The sequence below is a fragment of the Apaloderma vittatum genome, unplaced genomic scaffold (genome assembly GCF_000703405.1).
Source record: "Apaloderma vittatum isolate BGI_N311 unplaced genomic scaffold, ASM70340v1 scaffold9145, whole genome shotgun sequence".
Classification (NCBI taxonomy): Eukaryota; Metazoa; Chordata; class Aves; order Trogoniformes; family Trogonidae; genus Apaloderma; species Apaloderma vittatum.
The window spans coordinates 28,521-44,605 of NW_009715604.1; the positions used below are offsets into that span (position 1 = coordinate 28,521).

General features: G+C 35.5%; 1 protein-coding gene across 1 annotated transcript in view; it reads left to right on the forward strand.

The window, feature by feature from the left end:
- UNC13C (unc-13 homolog C (C. elegans)) overlaps positions 1-16,085 on the forward strand; it is a 136,504-nt gene that overhangs the window by 16,080 nt on the left and 104,339 nt on the right. Inside the window, exons 2-5 of the mRNA XM_009869223.1 lie at positions 2,749-2,771; positions 3,299-3,363; positions 11,076-11,154; positions 12,845-12,850. Coding sequence (XP_009867525.1) covers positions 2,749-2,771; positions 3,299-3,363; positions 11,076-11,154; positions 12,845-12,850 — 173 coding nt within the window. The remainder of the gene's footprint in view (positions 1-2,748; positions 2,772-3,298; positions 3,364-11,075; positions 11,155-12,844; positions 12,851-16,085) is intronic.

The following is a 16,085-nucleotide window of genomic DNA, read 5'->3' on the forward strand; positions in this document are numbered from 1 at the left end:
CTCAAAATCTCATTTGGGAAAATTTGCATCAGTTGTCTGCTTTATGCAATTTCTATTGAGAAAAGAGGCCATTAAACTGGTGCTTTTTATTAAATAAAAAAAAAAGTATGAATTGCAGAGAAAACTAAGTTAAACCAAAAACATAATACCTTTTTTCCCTTGCTAACTTTTGACTGTCACTCTCCTTCCTAAATTTAGGCAAAATTAGGTTCCAGTAAAGGAAATGTAGTGAAATTAGATGAAGCTGGCTGAGCTACCCAAGAGAGGTAAAGAAAATTTCATGTGTCCATCTCTTATGCTGTGAAATACAAAATTCCATTTAATGTGGAAGACAAGTATCAACAATTTCATATTTTTATTAAAATTTTCTAAACAACTTTTTATATATTATTCATGTAATTCTTTAGGCAGCTGATAACAAAGTACCTGCAAACTATTTACGAATTGCTTTCCACATAAATAATACTGAAATGTATTATGTGCCTTTAAAAGGCGGTATTACAATTACTGTTTTGATTAGATGGTCTAGAAAGAAGGTAAAGGTTGCATGAACAAATTATGGTGAGTCTTCTTACCTTATGGTTGATATCCTGCTTAAAAATTCCCTCAGTCCCCAAATTACTATTCACCTTTTGGACTCTACATTTTTTACAAGTTTGAGAAGTAATTCAGTCTCTCCTACTTAGACTTCTCTTGGTGTATCCTCTTTTGCCTTTCCTCTCATTCACCTGTCCAGATCCTCCTTCAGAACTTTGTTTTTAACTATTCCTGCTATTTTCTTTAGCCCTCATAAAACCATATCCCATTTTGTTTCCATGGCCAGCCCAGCTTACAGTCATCTAGTTACTCCTGGCTCTGCTCTTACCCTGCTTATGAAAATACTGTAATAATTTTGTAGTGGGTAGGTAGGATCATGTGGTCGTCCAAATCTTTATGTGCTTGTGGAGAAAGAGAAGTCAATTGTCTGTTGTCAGACTAATATATTTCACAAATAATTTTAAAAAATTTAAAAAGAAAACGTGAATACTAAACTGATTTTTATAAATCTCTTCAGTCAAATGGTAGTAACCTGACACATAAAACACTATGGCTTAATTTAATCAAGAATTACTTTCTGAGGCAAAATAAAAATTTACCTATTTCTCAAGGGGAGGGGAATTTTAAAGTGAGAAAAGATCAGAATAGTTCACATTCATTAATGGATTTTTCTAAACCATAAAAATTGGTACCATATTCATTTATACTCAGGAGAACTGAAAAAAAATGTTGTTTCACAACAAGCAGATATTCTTGCACAGAGGTGTGCTTATTTGGGTTGACTCTTGGTATTTACTGTTCGTAATAGTTTTAATTTAATATTCTGTATAACTCCAAACATAAGGTTTCCTAGGGACAATAAAGTCTAGTTCATTCTTTTAGACATACTCTTTCTAAAAAGATTGTTCCCAGCAGCCGTGAAAGAAAACCTAAGGTCTGTATTCAAGCAAGGTGGCAAATTTTCTGCTCTCACAAAGGAGGAGAGACTGTTGTACAGTTGGATTTTCTGTGGATTCACATTTGGTGTTGTGACATTGCTAATACCTAGTAGCTCAATCCTCTTTTAACCTTTTTGAATAGTACAAAATCAGGTATAATCTGACGAGTAAAGTATGTTTTGAACTACTTATCTCCCATTTCTATTCTGCCCATTCTTGTGCATGTGCTTTGATTTGATCACATAAGTAGCTCCTAAAACTAGTGGCACAAATAGGGCCTTTGAGTTCCCCAGATTGTCACTACTACACTTTGTGCAACTTTATGTTTGCCGATGTATTTTTCATCTATGTGTTCGAATGTGGTGTTTTCTTGCAGATAAACTGGTTTAAAAATGAAATGTGGCATGTTTAAGATTTAAAGGATCATTTTGTATGTGGGATATCTCCAAACACCTTAAAGACACCTAAACTGTTTAAAGGGCCTGTTGAATGTGTACTCTTTGGGGAGGAAAAATGGAAAGATCAGTAAGGTGACAGTTGAAACAATGCAATTTCATGATCTAAAGCATCGAAAAACCCTAAAAGGTACACTTATTGGTAGAATGTATATAAAAACAGTTTAAAATCTACTTATATTTTAAATTGACAAGACAATAAAATGAGGGTAACTTGTCCTGTCAGCAAATATTTTCTATCTAATAGTAAATATGAATGCATCGTATTTTATGTTAAGCAATTTATAATGATATATATATAAAATATCTTATACTTGCACAATTGTAGTTCTATTGGCATTTATGGGGTAATTTCTGTCATTATATGAATAGCTGTGATAGTGTAGAATAGTTCAGGAGGTTTGTGGGGTAAGGATTTATATCCTTAGTAGAAACAGTTTAATTTTCCTTGAATGTAGAGTATTTTATATTTTTTAACACTACAACTATATTAAATACATACTCATTAATATTTAAAAATATGTTATAAAACTCAAAAAATTACATTGAGAAGTGATATGGTAGATAAATTATCTGATATCTGCGCAGTACCGCATAAGTGTCAGGGGTTCTTATCTATTGAAAACATCCTTTTGCTTGTTTAAAATGCAGTGACAGTGGTCTTGCCATAATGATACAGCTAAGCAAGCACAGGTGTTACTTTAATTCTGTTCCACATTAGCAGATTAAAGCAGTGAAATTTTTTTAATAGCTTAAGATATTTTCTCAGAAACTGTTTTGTCTAACCTATATTTCCCTTCTTCCCAATTCTCTTTCAGACAGCGGTTCTGTGGATGAAAAGGTTTAAAATCACATATTTACTGTAGGGTTCATGTATTTTGTTGATGTTTGTGACTTATTTGATCCGTTTGGTTCCTTCATTTTAGTTGTGAAATCTGCATGTTTTTCCTAGCTTTCCACTCTTTTGTTCTCCTTTGAGTGTGTTGCCGATGTGTCACATTTATAAGGACGATAATCCTCGCTGTTGTGCTTATCATAGTTGCCAACTCAGGGCTCTGCTACTGTCAAACATGGTATCTGGGGTTGTGCCTCTAATCACCATCGACACTGAATACACTGTAGGACTTAAAGGACAACAATATTTGGGAAGCAAGACTTTATCTTCCCATGGGTTCTTCCAGTGTGTTTCATCAAATGCTGAATGCTACCAAAATATATTCCAAAGCCACAGTTACTCCAGCTTTGGCCTAGAGCTGACCCTGCTAAACATTTTCATATTAGATGTTGTATATTTGGTGCAGTTAAATTTTGTCCAAGACTTACTAAGAGCAACTGAGTAACTATACTTTTTTTTGGTCTTTATTAAAGGCTCGGATAGTAAGTGGAAGTTCCTTGGATACTTCTAAGCTTTACGCAGTCCAGGCATTTAGTGCGTAAGTACTAATGTGACTGTGAATTTGGTTATTCATATTTGCAAGTTAATGTCATAGTGCTATAGTATTTTTTCCTAAGTTTTGTTTTTATAAGAAATTGAATTTTTTAAAAGAAATACAGTTTTATTGTGTATGTCTTCTCTTAATTTTTTTAAATCTCTAGTTTTAAGAAATTATTACAGCAATTCAGTTGCACAGGTCAACTGGATGACAATTTTTTTACCTCCTTGCATACAAAATATATACCCTTTGAAGCTGTCATTTGATTTTTGTCTTTGTTTTAGTAAATATAATGATGTAATAATATCAGTCTAATTGGTTGTCTCCTGAGTTATATTACGTTGAGTTCTAGGGATTCCTTTGAGGAAAATCTCTCCTTCCTATTTTGAATATCTTTTTATAATAGTCATTTTGGAAAGGAAAAAAGTAAATGTAGTTGGTAAAATTTATCAGTTATGTTAGTCAACTACTTAAAGGGGATGTCGTCCTCTTGCTGGTGAGGTATATAAGCACAGTTTGCTGCAGCCATGCTTTGTTATAAAGACAAGGTGATGAGAGGCAATTATCTAATTTATCTTCAATCTTCTCATTTGTGTATCTTAAAGGCTATACAACAAATTCTAGACACTACAAAGTTTTATCATTTACGTTCCCATGTTTTAGAGCTTTTCCCCTAAAAGGCATTAATGGTATTAATTTGTTTAATATAAGTCACATGCTGCTGTGGGAGGTGTAGTTAGGGTAATATTTGAACTTATGGCTAAACCTTAAAAAATTTTAAGAGCACTCTCCAGCTTTTCAGGGGCTTAGTTTCTGTATGGTTTGTTGTATTTCTTCCTTTTCCAGTTCATACAAACTTCAGAGTTGCTGTAAAAGTGTGAGGCTCTATGTGACATTGTGCAGGATTGACATTGTGCTGAATGCAACGGGAAACATTTTTAATATTGTAAGAGATAATTGGTGTAGGGGTTTTATTACATGATCTTTGGTATTAGAAGAAAAATATAGTATACTTCTCCTGGCTTGGAAACCCCACACATTGCTTTCCCTTTGATTATCTGCAGTTTTCTCCTAAGGCCACAAAGGTTGAAACCATCTCAGTACTAAAATGATAAAAACTTTTGCATTGTATATTGATCAGCACTATTTATTACTATTCCAAAATAACTACTTCTTCTTCGAGTGGGATTTTCTAAGTACTTTATCTCTCTACATTTTAGAAATAGAACAACGTAAGTGCTGTGAATATACTTTCCTGGCTTCCAAATGCAAAACACTAATATTTCTGTTTGAATTATGTTTATTATCAACCTGAAACTAGCATGTATGAAACAACTTTGTTTTTATTGATTAGATTACCAGTTTAGATACTTTTTTAGCAATTCCTTAGCCAGAAAAAGCATTTATTAAAACTCATGGAAGGCTTTCATCAGATCCATAGCAATTGTGCAACATTATGGCAATAACCTTTTGATTTGATGTATGATAATTTATATGTGGTGGCTTCTTTCTTGAAAAAATAATGCATATCAGAACAAGAAGGCATCATGGAGGCAGCTTGTGATATTTGCCTCATTCTCTTTGCAGTATCCACATGCAAGATACATCCTTTTCTCTGTTTTGCCATGCAAAATCATTTCATTTTTACTGATAGATTTTGATGGCTTGAGATTTGAGTAATTTATGATTTGATGCACCACTATTAGTAACATACCTCACCGCTGAGAAGCAGAAATCTGACATCTTAAAAACTACACAGTAAGAGAACAATATTTAAAATCAACATGAGTTCAAAGTCTTGAGATACAGTGTAGAAACCTATATTCTCAAATACTTTTATAGGTGCTGTTCAGTGTAGAATTGTATATTACATTTAGTGCTATATTCCTAGAATATGAAGCAATTGTGCTTTTTCTCTAGAAAAATCAGAAATCTGAAACTCAAAATACAGTTAGTACAAAAATGTCTTCGATTTAGCATCTGTGCTTGTTAGTGACCCAGTTTGAATCACTGCATGTGGTTGGGCTTTCATTGCTTCAGCTAGAGAATTATTTCTTTATTTCTCAACATAACCATAATGTTAAGGAACCTTTTTTATTGCATATGATTCTGTTTTAAACTTATTTTCCTTTAATTAATCTATTTCTTGTTGCTCTATTACATTTTTTTTGTCTCTCATATAAGTAAGCTTAATAAGAGCAAGCTCATTCTGTCATATTGCATGCAGTCTGCAAAAGCAGAAGCTAAATAGTTTAACGTCTAGTTATTGTTTAAGTTAGCAGTAGCTCACAAAAGGTTTTGTGAGCGTAGGTGCTGGCAATCAAGTATTGATACATATGTATGCAGGAAACTGCATGTGGCCATACGGTTTTGCTGTATGTGCTACTTCCTAGCCAGTTACTTGATTACAGTTTCCAAATAGGTGTAGGTCTTAGAAAAGTGATGTGCATAGAGTGTATAGAATTCTTATGTTTTGTGAGTTGTACACAAAAACCAATCTCGTAGATACAGAGACCTTTTGCCACTAGCAAGGACTGTACAAACAGAAGTTGTTCTCGTGTGCTTTCTTCTGTTCGCAGGTGAATAAATTCAAATATTGACCCTTCTGAGAGTAAGGATCTTCTGTGTCGGTTCCTTGCACAGTCGTCCTGTAACCGCTGCCCCAAGTCTGTTGGGGCTCCATTTTAGTCATACTTACCACTCTACTCCTGCATGTAAAAACTAATGCTAAATTCTAGGATCCCTCATCTTCTTCACTGCCAGCATGAGTGCAGCATTACCTATGACTCCTTTTCCTTACTCTCCCCAAAATGTGATGCTGTTTGAAGTGCAGGGAGATTCTTTCCCTCACAACCCTTGATACCTTGCTTTATCTATATAAAAATATCCCAGTTTCTCTTTTCTGCCTTACTCTTCCCTCTCTCTCATAGCACAATGCTGTGAACCCACCTCACATTCACCAGCACATCCTAAGTCTGTGGCACAGACTGCAACTCTTCATTCTATACAATGATCTCCACTTGGCTGCATGAAATTAGAGAAAAGTCACAAAGAGAAAGAAAAGGCAAAGACCAAATAAAGTTTTCCTGGGTTTTCTCATGCTACTTCTCTACTGAAAGGGAAAAGTTCCACTTTTCCTGTTCTTTCTGTGCTAGTATAAAATGATTTCTTCTTCATTTTATTGAAGATGGGACACTTTAGAATTCATCCTTTCAGTGTTTTTGAAAAGTACATTGGAGGTCAGCAGGATTTTTAGTCATATACATGAATCTAGGGTAGTAGTGCTTTACTTTTTCAAGAGACTTGCTCAGTATTAATTCACTGTTTGTTGGTTGGCTGATAATTTTACCACGTGGCCTAATCCATTCTGAAATTTGCTAACGGTACACAGATGGTGCAGCATGATTACTCCTTCCCTTCAGTGGCATTGTTCTCAATGGTAAAACAGATTTATTTTTCTTCAGTTCTCTACCAAATTCAGTCAATGATTGTTATACAGAATATCTTTGGAAGCACACAAAAAATAGTCAACACTAAAGGTTTTTCTCTTACTTTCAATGATACCTTGTATGTCTTCAACTTCAGCATCTTCTGTGTCAGACAGTTATTGGCTTGTTATTATTGGAGGTAGGGAGGGGAGTAGAGGATTTAACTTACATAACATAAACAGTTTGTCTCTGGCTGTCGTGTTTAGTGTTCTAAAGACTATACACCTATTTCGCTGTCAATACAGCATTGCCCAGTTTGTTAGTTCTGATAATGTAGCTATTTTCGTGTTTTTCAACAAAATTTGACCTCACAATCCAGATCAATGTATTAACCTTTAATTCCAGCAATCTTTGAATACTTAAGGTTCTCTTAAATGTTATTAGAAGGATTGAATTTGGGTTTGTATGGAGAATTTCAGTTCATATCTTTGACTTTGGGGCTGTTTCAGAAAGTACGAAATATGCAGTTCTCTAAGAGTAATATTGAAATGTGAGTTTTCAGAGCATATATATGTTAGTAGAACTGCATTTTCCCACTGGACTTAAAAACAGAAGCAATGCAATTGTGGAAAGAAATAATCTTTCCCTCAAAAAAAATTAAAACATGGATTTGAGGTTTTAGTTGGCAGTTGAATGTTTGGAATTGTTGATTGTTTTGATGGTTGATTTATATTTTTTTTCTTTTGCTGTCTTGTTAGGAAGAAGTATTTTGCCTGTAACTAAGCTTAATCACATCTGGAATACAAGGAGAGCAATTAATGATGCCTTAGATTCTGCATAAGACAGTGGAGAAGTAGGAGACAAGAGTCAGTAGACTCAATCTGTGAATATATCCTGATGTGTGATTAATTCCTATCTTTACTATAGAAATACGGTTAACAAACATAATTTCAAAATTTTTGTGATGTGGCATTATTATGCATTCTCTTTTGAGCACACAGTCTGTCAAAATTTGAGTGGATATAGTCCTTTAGTATAGCCTAGTCTACCCCAACGTTTTCTGACAGCTTCTTGAATTGGCCAGGTTAACAGGTTTTCTTCTATGGAAGGATTTGGCTAATTTATTTATTTTTTCAGTTCTTAATACAGTATTTCTAACTCATATGAAGACTCTTTTAATCCAAGTTTCATTTTCAGAGAAAGTGGTAGGTGTTACTTTGGTGGCATTTTAATATACTGAGGACCAGGAAAAGCTGTAAACCCAGTCCTGTAATTACTTCTGTAATGTAGGCATTTTCTCCAAGCATTCATATAAAATGTTAGATCTTCAATTTCAGTTTCTCAAGCCAGCAAAAATTCTGTGTTGCTACCCAAACGTGGATCTGCCAGTCTGCAGACAGTGTGGCTGTCTCATAATTATTTTCATTAACTTGCATGGATCCATTTTTATGTTTCTACAAAAGCAATTGGCTACATTTTATTATGATAATATGCAGTAATAATACATTTCTTCTTCACTTTCTCATCCCTTAGTTCAATCTTCAAGAAATTCATCTCAATTTTCATGAGATCAGAGCAGTGTTCTAAGTTATTAAAGCTGCCTAGGTGTTTTATTTATCGCATTTTACTACATAAATTTACTTATGCTATAAACCAGACTCATCTGTTCTAAACTATTATATAATCTTAAGAACTTCAAGCAAATGAAGTATCCCAGTAACCTAAAATGTATGTTCAGTACTGAGTGATTTAAAAAACAGAACAGTGAAGCCTCACCTCTTCATTTCTGTTACTGTTTTTATCTGCATATGAACTCACACAGACCTTTTTGTGGAAGAAAAAGAGGAAAAAGCAAAATCCTCTTTATATTAAATGGCGAAGTGTTTCATTTTTAATGTCAAATATACCAACATTTTTGGAATTTTTTTTATTGATCAAATGCAGGTATTGTGATATAAGATGGATGTCTTTCATAAAATTAGAATAGTTAAGTATTTGTAATATTAGCATGACTTAAACAGTAATTTTCTGAAAGCCACTAGCAAATATGTATAATCCCACAACTCTCAATTTATAATTCAGTCCTCTAAACCTGAGACTGAGGAAAAAGGTTGGAAGTTTTTGGATAGCTAAATATGTCAAGTGTACAGCAGAGAGTATCACCCTAAGAATCACTTCTGTCCCTGAAGTGCTTACAGTCTGGCATATTAGCATAACCCAGCTATATATCAACATGCTAAGCTGTAAATCGTGAGAGCTGAGGTCTCCGTTTCGTAGTTCCTTTTGGATTTAGCTGCAGCTGTGGAACAGTGTCATCTATATGCAGCATCCAGAGTCTTGGCTTAAGTAAGTGTGGAATTTGTCCACTCTACCAGTGGAGGAGGGTTGTAATCCTCAAGTCAGCAGAGGGGTATTTGGGACAGAGTTCTGACCCTTCAGAAGGAAGTGAAAATTCTGTCACTGATTTCAGTTAAATCTTTTTTTTCACCCAGTAATTGTGGTGTGTATAAATAAAATGAGGTCTTTCAGATGATAAACTTTGCTGTGACACGCACTTGTTTTTATACACAGAGCTAGGGAGATAGAAATGTGAGAACTACTGAAAAAGGTGTTAGAGACAGTGCTAAATAGAAGGAGCATGGAGTGGAAAATGCTTGGTCTTGAAAAATATGATATTCCAGCTTCTCTGTGTATCCCAAAGTATCTCTGAATCAGATCTGACAAGGTATATCTCTGGGTCCAGTGCTGTTCAACATCTTTGTCAGCGACATGGATGACAGCATTGAGTGCACCCTCAGTAAGTTTGCCGATGACACCAAGCTGTGTGGTGCCGTGAACTCACCTGAGGGAAGAGATGCCATCCAGAGGGATGTTGACAGGCTTGAGAAATGGGCCAGTGCAAACTGCATGAGCTTCAACAAGTCAAAATGCAAGGTCCTGCACCTGGGCCGGGCTAATCTCAGGCACAAATACAAACTGGGCACAGAGTGGCTTGAGATTAGCCCTAAAGAGAAGGATTTGGGGTTGTTGATAGACAAGAAGCTCAACATGAGCTGGCAGTGCGCTCGTGCAGCCCAGAAGGCCAACCCCATCCTGGGATGTATCAAGAGGAGTGTGACCAGCAGATCAGGAGACGTGATTCTCCCCCTTTACTCTGCTCTTGTGAGGCCCCACCTGGAATACTGCGTACAGTTTTGGTGCCCCATAAGAGGGACGTGGATCTGTTGGAGCATGTTCAGAGGAGGCCACAAGGATGATCCAGGGGCTGAAGCACCTCTGCTATGAGGACAGGCTGTGGGAGCTGGGATTTTTCAGTCTAGAAAAGAGAAGACTTCGGGGGGGAACCTACAGGAAGGCTGGGGAGGAATTTTTACAAGAGTGTCCACTGATAGGACAAGGGGAAATGAGTTTAAGTTGAAGGAGAATAGATTTAGATGGACCTTAGGAAGAAATTCTTCAGTACGAGGGTGGCAAGACTCTGGAATAAATTGCCCAGAGATGTTGTGGCTGCCCCCTCCCTGGAGGTGTTGAAGGCCAAGTTGGACAGAGCCTGGAGTAGCCTGATCTAGTTGAGAGGCGTCCCTGCCCATGACAGGGAGGTTGGACTGGATGATCTCTAAGGTCCCTTCCAGCCTAGGCCATTCTATGATATGATACAGCAATCTTCCAATAGAAAATAATCAGGAGGATAATACCTGTGCTGAAGAGTCAGGGAAAGTGAGGGAGATTGTTACCAGATTAGTACATATTCCTTGAATTCCTGTTGGTATTTCAGCCTTTTATTCTTTGAAGTGGCTTCAGGTTCTTTGTGGTTATTTTCAAGCTGTGTGCGAACTATAACATGAGTTTAAATGTATGCTTAATGAAGAAGCTTAAACGAGGCAGGAGAAAATAGTGATGGTCACCATGGAATTATCATTAAATGTAGCAAGTTCTATTTTCCACATTCACATGGACCTCATATGAGAAGATGTGATTATGTATTGACTTACTACAATGATATCCTACACAATGCTAGGCTCTATCTCAACTATGAGGTATACAAGGAAGCTACTGTTATAACTTCTAAATCTATGGCAAAAAAATTTTGGAGGTATTAAGCAACCTTTCAGCTTATTTTTTGCTTTGGGTGAATGCCAGGAGAAAAAATCAGCCACACCAGGAACACTCTTACTGCTAAAGCAGATAACTGCTAATTTGGATTTTAACCGTGAATACTGATTTTATAAGCAGTTCTTAAGGATGCAGCCTTCTGTTTTGTTTTTGCCTTTTGATGTCTTATAGTGCTGGCCGTGGGCTGTATGGAATTGATAGCATGCCAGACCTGCGTAGAAAGAAATCTTTTCCCATTGTTCGAGATGTGGTAAGTAACTTGTGATGCCATGAAGCTGCTGACTAATTTGTCAGTTGTGTAGATCTTTCTTGTATCTTGAGAGAATGGATTGAAGCCAGTAAAAGTCAATGATGCAGTTGTTATAATGTACTAGATAAGTCGGAATATCTTACTGAATATTTAGATATCACTTATGGAATCAAGTAATGTGCATTTGGTGCTCATTTTCATGTTGAATTAGCTTATGAAGACAGCTTGAGATATCGATTGACTTGATTTATTATGATACGGATAGAAGAAATAAGTTCCTTTTAAAAAATAAGTGTTTTGGTATGAGTGTTTTCATTTTACGTACGCTTTTGGTACAAGATGAGGTATGTTATTTTGTTAGACATTGTGGACGATAATGATCTAGGCAAATAAATTTCAGAGAGATTAAAAAAATGGCTGTTTCTTTGAAATTTATTGTGAGTTCCAGTCTAAACAAGATTAAGTAGAATCTCTCAGCTCTGAGGTATTTCAAACGCTATTCACATTTCTTTTTCCTTTCCTGAAGTATAGAATTCATAATTCAATAAAATACGTGTTTAGTCTCTTGCGGTGGTGAGCTCCAAAACCAATTTCTTATTGTAAAGATATGATGGGGAGTCAGCTGAAGTAAATGATTACTATAGTTGTCTTCAAAAGATCAATCTTTGCCAAATTATTGCCCAATGTATTCTTAGCTACTCTGTTCAGTCGCTCTACTTTGATATACTGTATTGTCTGAACAGTCACAAAGAGAAAGTACAGCAACATGTTAAGAGTAGAATTCCTTCTGAAATCAATGAAAAGTTGCAATTTATGACATAGCAAAGCCTGCATTCATTGGAATCTTATTTTTGACAGAAGCCACTCTTGTATTATGTGAGTATAATTTACAGTCATGTTAGGACACTTCTGTGCATAGTAAATAGCACGCTTTGGTTATATTGGTGGAACTGTTTAAAAACAGCTATAGCTCAGACTGAGTTGAGACATGAGAATCTTAATATTAGCTGCTCACTTTGTCAAAGTAGAAAAAGAAGAAAATTCACAGTTTGAATGGTGAAATAAAACTTTAATTTTGTGATTCTGTCAATGATTCTAATCAGTCATTATAGCATAACACTTGAAGGAGTTTTACCTTTAACAAGTGTTAAATTGCAGAGTTTTAAAACTGAAATTTATTCTAGAATTTAACTATTATGGCCTTATAGTATAGCTCTTAACTCTATGTTATTTAACTATATATTTCTTTAAAATAGTAAATTGTATTATAATTCAGTTCTGCAATGGTAAACCGAAAACAATTTTACCAGCTTAAGAGAAACTCATTTCAGACTTAGTGTAGGTTATGTTCACCTTTGAAAGATTATTTGTATTTGAAAGTCTATGCATTTTAAGCTATCTCCTGTAAGCTCTGATGTTCTAATAGGTTGATTTCAAAATACCTCATTTACACCAGTAACTTAATTCTCAGATCATTGTAAAATCTGATACACTATAAATTATCTTTTCTTATGTTCACGTACATGACTATTTCAGAAAAAAACAGAAATAATATTGCTGGAAATGAGTGCTATAATCTTTTATCACTGACTGGTATAGATATCACTTGTATTTTTTTTTTGTTTCAATAAATCTGGCAAGTTATTAATATTCTTTCTATTTTTTTTCCTATTTTGGCTGGATTTTTCAGGCTATGGTAAGTGCTTTTATACTGATAAATGCTCTAAAATATTCATAATAACTCCTAGGGATTTCATGGATGTCATATTTTATGATGATCTTTTATTTGAATATAGAAAGACTATTTTATGACCAAGACTTTAATTTTAGGTGAAGTTTACTCTATATGATGTCTTGTCCTCTGCATCATCTATGCCAAAAGTATTAGAAAAAGTTGATGTTATTCCAAATACCCTTTCTAATGATACAAAAATATTGTTTTGGACCCAATTGTTATGCTTCTTCCGTTGAACTGAACAGCGTTAGATATCTTGATAGAGAGAACCTGAAAGTGTTCCCTACTTTTAAATCCTTTTCTATCAATCAACTAAATTTGATTTCTCTTGTAAAAGGTGAATTTCCCAAAGTGAATAAAGACTCTTAAGTACTGTGGTATGTTTTTTTCTGATAACTAATTTAATGACTCATGAAAATATTTTCTTTTTCCTCCAACTTTGACACTTATAAAGGTCCCCCTATGTTCTTAGTCTCTCTGCACTTCCAGCTTCTCTGCATTGCTTTTCATGCTTTCACCATGGTATCTCTATATAACATTTATCAAAATGATGCACATCTTAAGGTGATCTCTTTGGTTCCCATTTGGTTCCATAAACTCACCTTTTTAAAAATCCAGTTTTCAACAACAGCCTTGCTCATGCTCCTTTTCCTAAATCTCTGAGTTTTTTCACTAATGCATTGGGACTCTCTGCTTTCCCTGCTAGTTTTGGATTAAGTCATTAGAGAGGATAAGGCAGCCAACACCCATCTGCAGGACCAATTCTCTTGGCTGTAGACATGAGTTTCACTATGTGTTCTAGTAGAGTATATCTGGTATAGGAGGGAAAGACAATGAAAGGAGAAGGGATTGTTCAAGTCGGGTAATAGTGCAGAGAGCTTAGGCAGACCTCAGTTTGATGTGGAACCAGAAAACAGTCTAGTGCACTTGCTGATGTAATTGCTGCCACTTCTAAACAAGCATGTTCTCTCTTTTGTACTAGTTAGAGCTTTTATTTGAGATGGAACTGTAACCAGGGAGGGCAATAGTGATAATTACACCAGAGGCTAAAAGTACTTAACCCACCATGGCCAAGTAGGTGTGGTGATCTGACCAGTCAGATGAATGTAGTTAGCTTTATTTTTCTGTTCCACTGTGCTTTAGTCTTTGCTTCTGTTAACACAAGTCATCATTTAAAATCATTTAAAATCTCTGTAAAAACAGAAGAATTAATATTGCATGACACAGCCAGCATTCATGAGCAGTTGCAAAATGTTGGCTTGACTGCTGCTTCTTCCCGGCTCCTTTAGCTGCTGCAAATACAGGTTGCCTTTATTTCATCATGGCAGGTGGCTCTGTTTTCACCTACACAATTTTTCATTTAACATTTAATTGTAGCTTGAGTCTAATTTTCATTTATTTAAGGTTACCACTTTTCAATTTTTGCTAGAATGACTTAATTATATTAATTTATTTATTGAAGCTGCTAAGGCTCATTTGAAGGGAACATGTAAGATGGTGTAGATACAAGTTATTAGGTGGTTTAAAAGGACTTGAGCACAAAGGAAACAAAGGTATTTTCAATCCTGTGTCAGGGATTTAGAAAAACATTAAAAAATTAAATAGATTAAGTTCTACTTTATCATCTTCTCTTATTGTTTGTTTTGTGGTGGTGGTGGTTTTTTGTTTTATTTATGATTTGTTTTTATATAAACTTATTCATATATTCATAGTAAAAGGCTTCAGGTTCCTGTTGCTCACCCTGTTCTTTTGACACTGCCAATTTGGACTTTCTTCCTGGATGCTCCAGATGATTAGCTACACTTACCTTTCTTCTTTTACACTATTTAAAAGCAGAAGGACAGAAAGGGGGAAAGCTTTCTTGCTGTATTTATGACCTGTCACCTTGTTTCCCATAAATGAGTCTGGCAGCATTTTTCCCTTTCTCCTTCCAAAATCCTCACTCCTCCTTGCTTCACTCCACCCTTAAGAAGAAACACTGTTCTATGTTCATTCAGTACTTGAAGCTGTTGAATTATCACCAGCTACAGTATTTCAGAACAGAACCATTTTATCTTTGTCTTAAAGATGCAGTTCGTTCTGACAGTGATAGATAAATTGAAATAATCTTTATCAGCCTTTTCACTAAAATTCTTCTAAATGTAGTCCATAACGACTGTTAACTTCACTGGTATATCACAAATCCATCTAGATATCAGTTTCTTCTATTATCCATCCAACATGACAATTTATTAAGAACAACTTAATTATCTATTTCCTATTAGGCTTTGTTGTTTTATGTAGGACATTGTGCTATCATGTTAGACACATTTCTGATTAAGGGGTAAAATGGTTAAGGCACATGATTCCAGGAGTAGCCCTTGGGAGAAATGGGCCTCAAGGGGCATGTGACAGGGCTAAAGTTTCTTCCCTACTTTCCTTTATTCTCACAGGAATCAGTATCTGTTTATTGACTTATGATAGAATGTAACCATAGTTCTTCTGCTGGCTTATGTACTTTGATAAATTCCTGGAGGACAAAACACAGTAACATTCACTACCCTATACCCAATGTTAATGTTGTTTTGCGCTGACAAGTAGTCCACAATAATCCATAGCCTGGAATAGCTGGGATTGTGTATCTTAGACCTAAAAGGATCAGATAACATTCTAAGTATAAGGGACGCAAAGACTAGAGGTCAAAACTATGAAACTAACATTCTGCGGGCAAGTAAATGTAAATGGCTGCCTTCCAAAACTGAGAAGAAAGCTATGCTTCAAGAAGGATCAGAATATGGGTGCTTGTAACATGAATCTTGTTATACCTAAATCTCTGGTGATTATGAAAATTGTTTCTTTTCTTCTTAACAACACAATTTTACTTGCCATTTCTGACTTTGATGTGTCCTGTAGCACTAGGTTTTGGCACAGAATTTGGAAAGGCAAAGCCTGAGCTCTGTTTAATCTTTCCTGTCACTTTGTCGAGCTCACTGGCACACACCAATGGAATTTTCCATATTCACAGAAATAGAAGGAAAATATCATAGAATCGTCTTAGAATCATAGAATGCTTTGGATTGGAAGGGACCTCAAAGATCATCTAGTTCCAACCCCCCTGCCATGGCAGGGACATCTCCCACTAGGTCAGGTTGCTCAAGGCTCCATCCAACCTGGTCTTAAACACTTCCACGGATGGAGCATCCACATCTTATCTGGG